Source organism: Barbatula barbatula (genome assembly GCF_947034865.1).
Source record: "Barbatula barbatula genome assembly, chromosome: 18".
NCBI lineage: Eukaryota > Metazoa > Chordata > Actinopteri > Cypriniformes > Nemacheilidae > Barbatula > Barbatula barbatula.
Genome location: NC_136781.1, coordinates 10,516,834 through 10,524,347, shown reverse-complemented (window position 1 = coordinate 10,524,347; position 7,514 = coordinate 10,516,834). Strand labels below are relative to the sequence as shown.

General features: G+C 38.9%; 1 protein-coding gene across 1 annotated transcript; it reads right to left on the bottom strand.

The window, feature by feature from the left end:
* Positions 1-2,778: 2,778 nt before the first annotated feature.
* On the bottom strand, positions 2,779-5,984 carry LOC306907961 (P2Y purinoceptor 4). The gene is made up of 2 exons (XM_079480504.1): positions 5,787-5,984; positions 2,779-5,405 (listed from the first exon to the last, which is right to left on the bottom strand). Exon 2 carries the CDS (start codon positions 5,401-5,403, stop codon positions 4,297-4,299), a length of 1,107 nt encoding a protein of 368 aa, XP_079336630.1. The 5' UTR covers positions 5,404-5,405; positions 5,787-5,984; the 3' UTR covers positions 2,779-4,296.
* Positions 5,985-7,514: the final 1,530 nt, after the last annotated feature.

The window sequence follows — 7,514 nt, the reverse complement described above, 5'->3', positions numbered from 1 at the left end:
AATATACTGTATGTCAGTACCATTGTTTTATCTCAAGATGCACGTCTAATGTATTCTTCGAAGGCATTTTTATAAAAGCGAAGCCAAAGGAAGAGTTTGGAAATGTAAACTGATATTTTCATACACCACAGTGAAAGATTACTGGCAAAAACCTAAAACCTTTACTGGGGTGAAAATAAAACATCCCTAAAACTATTCTATTTGGTTGGACTGTATAATATATACACATGGTATAGTGCAAAACTTTATTAGACAATTTATTTTTTGCTGCTATGTGGCATATGCTTGTTGTTCGCTAATTTTTTATTTTGTGTTGGTGTTTTGCTTATGTATGTCTACAATGACAATAAATTCATTCATTCATTATGTATTATTCAGAATAACTCATTTAAAATCTGGGTTTCAAAACCCACAGTATTTTTCTAAGGGCATTAAAATAGAAAAACCTTTAATCACATCTTGTGGTTGTTTAGATTCTGGTTTAAACCTTTTCTCTCATTTTAAAACGGTAAAGGTTTTTTGAAAGTTATTATCTCAGTCACTTTGTTTCTGAAATGTAAATGTTGTCAACTACTGTATAATTGTATTGAAAAGTTTCCTGTTTCATTTTTTATTTGGTTAAATTTGGAACAGAGGGGTGGAAGCCTGCTTGAATTGCTGGATCAAAAGCCTACCACATATTACATTGAAAAGCAATATTTCTCTTTTTAGTATGTAATAATTGTGCTTTGGTTGGTGAAGTACCTTATTATAGGTTTGTCAAGGAGAGAAAGCCCTGTTCCCATGGCGACTATGAAAGCCATTTGCCTCCTTTTCAGTTGGGTAATGAACTTCTTTCCTCTTTATGTCAGTCTTCCTCTCCACTTTCAGCATCTCAGAAGTCCACGCCCTTGAAATCTTTAGTTTATTCTCGAATGTGACAAACAACAAAGCAGGAAACCATGAAGTAAAGTCATCACACATCAGGCTGAACAGTTTGATAATAAAAAAGTAGAGCTATGTAAATAGAAACAGTGCATCTGTATGACTGGGCCGTATTCACCTTCACTTTTGTAAGAGCAACTCAAGGTTTAGTGCTAACACAAAATATTTCTGTTCTTTATGTTTAAATGATTGTGACCTAAAAAAAATTAAGTTTTACTGTCGAAAGACTGTAACTGTTTAAAAGATGGCAATGAACTCGCTAGGGATCACCAGGTAAATATTATCATCACCAAAACACCACTTCAGCAGAATCATTTATAGGATCTCATTAGTGTTTTGTCACATTCAATGACCTCTGATCAATGAGTCTATGAGTCTATGCAAAAACAATAAATTATTAAAAATTAATAAATAAATAGGCCTATGTGGAAGTTGCTTTCAACTATTTAAACTACGTTTATGGGACTTCAAAAGAGTTTTCTTAATTGTCACAGTTTAGTTTTTAATAATATATTACAATTGTGTGTATGGGTTGCATTGTTTTTATATCCCGGTGGGGACCTTAACCTAAATGCACACCAACTCATGGGGACTTGTGTCGACCAAAATTGATGTCCCCAGGCATAAAAGCTTATAAATTGTACAGAACGATATTTTTGGAAAATCTAAAAATGCAGAAGCTTTCTATAATCTTTATGTTTATGGGATGGGTTAGGGGACAAAATATACAGTTTTTACTGTATAAAAGCCATTACACCTATGGACTGTCCCCACGGAGATAATAAACCAGACAGTGCGTGCGTGTGTGTGTGTGTTTTACAATATAATTACAATATGTATATGTTTTGCAGACGGATGTACCCGCCAGATCCCTGCGCTCTGCAAACGAACAATGTCTTGTGGTGCCATCCCTGGATCGGTTCCACTTATGTGGAATGATCTGCCTGTTGCTACAAGAACTGCAGTTTCTGAAGCCATCTTTAAGAAAACACATCTTTTCCACCTGACTCTTCCACTCTTGTAAACACCTCACAGATCAGTTCTGACTTTTATCTCTTTTCTACTCTTTAAAAAAAAATATATATATAAAAAACATCTTCCAATGTAGCTCTGTATACTGTGGTAGGCTTTGTGAGACCCAGTTTTTTGATTGCAACAAAACAACAAACCACTTATGCTTTATGTTGTCCTTATGTTGTTCCAATTGCTTCCATTGTTTACCTTATGTCTAAGTCGCTTTGGATAAATGCGTCTTCTAAATGACTAAATGTAAATGTTTTGTATATGACATATTATGCTTAAAATATTATATATTATAGGTATAATAAAATAATTTCCTAGGAAACAGCTCAACATTTAACCATTAAAAGAAATATCCAATTTACACACTATGCCAAGAACAAAGGATTGAGAAGAACCACAAATCATGCAATGTAAATATTATCTAACCTCAAAAAGTTGAGTATTTCACGCAGATATTGAAGAAAATTATTGAATGTGCTTTTATTATAAGATAAATTAGTTCAGATGAAGCTAATTGTTTGATCTCTGTGCACTACAGATAGAGACAGCTACATTTTTAGGTTATGTTGCTGAAATTGATTGACTTCTTTACTGTTTAATACTGTAATACTTTACTTTTGTTTAAAACTGTGAAGTTGTTTTGACACAATTATATATATCTGCATTGTATATAGAAAGTTTCTTCACAACAAATAAAATAAAATAACTTTTTACTAATTGAATTTAAATGTACTGGAAGTTAAGTTTAGGCCACATAACGTTTGCTTTTGTTGTTGCCGCTGAAACCATCTTTAAAGCACTATATAAATATAGATGACTTGACTATTATGTGCATATTTCATGTATTTAATTCCATACATTTAATATGATTTAAATGAAAGATGGAAAAAAATCTTTCATATATTTTCCGCCCCATCCCGATCTTCTTCAACTGTTCATGATCTCCGTTTCCTTCTATTTCACAAAAGCAGTCAACAGGTATATTTATTGGGCAAAAGAAATGGAGATGAGAGTAAATTCTCGCCAAAAATGAAAACAGCACTAAGGACATCTGACCAAAATAATGAGCTTTTCCCCAGATAGACCCCGTGTTCTCCAGAAAGCACTTTCACCTAATACAGTTCATAGTCCCGATCAAAAATACTCATAAAAGTAAATGGGCCATCAAGGATAAATCCACAATATACAGAAATTACACAAGAATAAATACATGCATAATGTAAACTACGACCTTCAATTTTTGCTTTGTAGTGCAAGAGACAAAACAGAAATTATTACCAGAAATTAATTTTCTTAGCAAATTAAAGTAATTATGTCAATTTTTGTTTGTATCAGAAAGAAAATAAAGGTGCTAGAAAAAGTTCTTCACAGTGATGCCCTAAGAACCATATTTTGTTCCCCAAAGAAACATTTACTTAAAGGTCTTTCTTACTTTCAAAAATCTAAAGAACCTTTTTACAAAGAACTTTCTGTTAAGGGGGTAACACTTTAAAATAAGGTGCTATTTGTTAACAATTAGTTAATGTGTTACAAACACGCCAGGCTCCACCCACTCCCAAGCATCACGAGCAACCTTTCCTGAGTTCCACACACTCACAAACAATCTGACAGATGTTATATCAAGAAAATCTCTGCACTATATGCCAAAAGGATCTGATGTCCTTTTTTTTCTTCATTCAGCTCCACAGTCATGCAGTGACTGAAAAATACATACATGCAAAGCTGCACAGCTGTACAGGTCCTCCACCAAATGAAAAAACAGCCATACAAAAAGAGTGGACAAGAGAGGTTATCTGCAGAACACACTGTGGGTTGTGCTTGTTGACTTTCCAGCCTCCCCCACAACCATTTACCTTTCCACTTTTCACAGCTGTTCAGTTTAACTCATACAGACACTTTATCTCTCATTTTGAAAATATTTTATGTGTTCGTAAAAATAATGCAGATGATGGACATAACAAAACAGATTGGCATTGTTGTCTAAACAGTTATAGACCAAAGTCCATCTCTGGGATATACTGTAGCTATTGTTTTCAGTGTTGGCAGTATCTATCGTCATGTCCGTCCTTGACCAACAGTAAACATTTCTTCAAAACAGTAACTAGGAGTGATTGGCCATCAGTGCTTTAATAAAAGAGCTGCACTGCATTACCAGTAATAACACTGGATAAAAACAACTTTCGGAGTGCAAAGGAAGCAAACCACATCCCTTTTCCAAAGAGATTCCAATACTGTACCTTCATTGTAGTGTTTACATTGTAATGGTCCTGGCTTATTTCAAAAGTACTGTATGTCTCTGTGGCTTGAGAAGATATGGCTGTTGACAGAAAACACATTAGGAGTCTGGCGCTACAGTTTAGATTCTTTGTTGACTTGAGCATCTGGAATTTTAATAGCAGATCCAATTTTTTTCTCAGGGGGCAAGTGTACATACGCATCAGAGCTGCTCTGTGGTGGCTTTCTGGTGAACGCTCTGAGGAGTTTAGATCGATAGTGATCACCCGCCAGAAAGTAAAGAACAGGGTCCAAACAGCTGTTCATGCTGGCGAGGGGACGAGTGATTTTATAAGCAAAGTTGACAATATTAAGAGACTTGCAGTCAGCGTCTAAAACACGATATGCATAGTACAGCGAGCGTGTGACGTGGAACGGCACAAAACCGATTGCAAAAACAACCAGGACCACTATGATAAGTTTAATAGACTTCTTCCGGCTGCAGGCACTCTGTTGACTTTGGGAAAGGCCTGTTCTGGGTTGGCAGAGGGCCCGTGCCATCAGACAATAGCAAACCATGATGATCAGAAAAGGCAGAATAAACAGTAGCACCATTACCACTGAGTTGTAAGTAACATAGTTATTGAAGTTGTCCGGGCTGCTGGTATCATGACACAATGTGTCATTATCTCTTTGAGAAGTGGTGACGAAAATCAGCTTAGGCACCAGACAGACAATCACCGTTATCCAGACCACAGCACACACCAGGTGGGCATGACGCGGCTTCACCAGCGAGAGAAAACGAATGGGGTGGCATATGCCAAGGTAACGGTGCACACTGATGCAAGTGAGGAAAAGGATGCTGCAGTACAAGTTTGCATAGAAAAGAAAGCGCACGACCTTACAGAGGAAAACACCGAACGGCCAGTGACTGCGGTTTGCGTAGTAATATATGAGCATAGGCAAGGAGAGCACGTACAGTGTGTCTGACAGAGCCAAGTGGAACATATACACTGTACTGGTGTTCCATGGTCGCATTTTAGTAATAAACATCCACAAGGCCACAGAGTTCAGTATCAGTCCCAGGAAAAACACAAGTGAGTATGATACAGGTAGCAGGATGTACTTGAACTCCTCATTGAAGCGGCAGCTCATGTTGGTTTCTCCAGAAGCCACCGGTATGGGTGTGGTGGCAGGAAATGAGAAATTCCCTGTGACCCCATCCTTTGAAAATGAGTTCATATCTGTTAAAGAAAAAATTAACAACAAAAGTAATAATAAGAATATGCTGTTTCCCCAATGTAGACATATTACACCCCTTAAGAAAATATTATACTGTACCTTATTATACTGAAAGTGTCTGGCAGATTGTTAAGAGAAGTAGCCCTCGAAAGTATACTAAACTAGATTTATTTTTATAGCCTACAAACTGTCTCATTTTACTGGAGAAAACTGGAGAAGCGTTAACTCAACATATACTTTCACTTCGCTCTCATTTAACTAAATAATTAACAAATAAACAAACTACACACTATCGCGTGTCATATTCAGAGCATGAAAAGTGAATCCGTTAATGTTAGACAAAGAAGCGCACGCACGAGGATGCGCGTGTTCGCGTAACTTACCGATTAGATGAATGAGTCAACACGTCTTTCACACGTCAAAGCATGAACGCGGATGAATGAAGATGAATGAAGATGAATGATGTCTTTCAAGCGCGTTTAAGAAGGCAGATTTGACTGCAAATGTGAGCTGGTACCGCTAGATCTGTCGAACTGAAATACATGAGGTGGGCGGAGATAGAGATCATCTCTTCAGACGACATCAGATGAGTAACATGTATTGCTTCCTCAAATATGTACTTAAATAAGTGCTGTTTGAAACTTATTCAGAAATTGGCGTTTCTATTAGGCACTTATAATGGAAATAAATACGTCCACTGAAGTGAAATCGTTTTAAATATAAACCTGATATAAGTAATCATTTTAGAAGTAAATGTTCGATGGCACTTTTTGCATCTGGACTCCTCATATGGCTTTAAATAAGGAATTCAGCTTTTGCTCATTATGCAATTCTGAGACGTTTCATATCACTCCAGATCACCTCAGTGTCATCTTTAGTTTTATCACCTCGTGTTATTTCACCCTATCAAACAAACTATAGGCTACTATACCGCCGAAACATGTCCTCTGAACATTATCTTATAGCTCACATAAATGATCCAGCCCAGTTTTAAGATAATAATCCTTAAAGTACAGTTACAGGTCCCCTCCAACGCAAACAGTTTTCTCTCTCAGTTCACACCTTGAGCGCAATACAAAACGTCTCGGTTACGTCTGTAACCTCCGTTCCCTGATGGAGGGAACGAGACGTTGTGTTGAGAGACCGACTGGGGTTTGATCTTGAGAACCTACCTTCTCCGAGATAATTAATTATAAAACGCCAATGGGCTTGGCGAATGACACGTGCACGCCAGTCTCCGCCCCGTACATACGGGTATAAAGGAAGATGGCGGCGGTCATTCACTCACCCTTTGTACTGAGGAACCTGAGAGGGCATCCCGGTCACTGCATGAAGACACAACGTGGTTAAAGACGTAACCGAGACGTTCCCCTTCAGTCGGTCTCTCGACGTTGTGTTGAGAGACTGACTGGGGATCTATCTAAATGCCCCAGCGCTTGCACCGATATCACAACCTCCAGCGAAGCGACCCTGACTAGGCTAGCGAGTCACAAGAGTGCTACCGCGAGATGTAATCTTCCAGTCACATAGTATTGGTCATACTGAGAAGCCTGTACTGACGGCCTCACAGACAGTGGCGTACACCTCTAGTAGCGAAGAGCTGTCCGGAGCCGAACACTGGGGAAACACTGCTCCCCTCTTAGAAGAGTGTGTTACAGTGGCCACATCCTACCCGGAGGGGAGGTTACATGTGGAGACACTAACATGTGCAAAAAAGGTGTCAGCCCGAGTAGGGGGACAAATCCAGGTGGGATTACCACCGGTGGGGAGGTCACAGATTCACCAATCGGGAAATCATGAGTGAGGAATTCAACACACGGGACGACCCAGAGGGGAGTCACTACGTATGGGGCACTAGTCCTAGTACAGGGGTCTACCTGAGCAGGGATGACTCTACCTATACCGGACCTGGTTCCAACAGACGGCTCCGCTCCGTCTGTTACCAAAATGCCAATGCTTAGTTATGGATGGAATGCCTAGACTTCGCCACGAGAGGGGAAAGCAGGGAGGCTAAAATAGGAACTGTAGGCACCCTTGGGACACGGAGAACGCCTGTAGGTCCCCCACCCTCTTGATGGAGGCGACCGCCGTCAGGAGTGCAGCTTTCATCG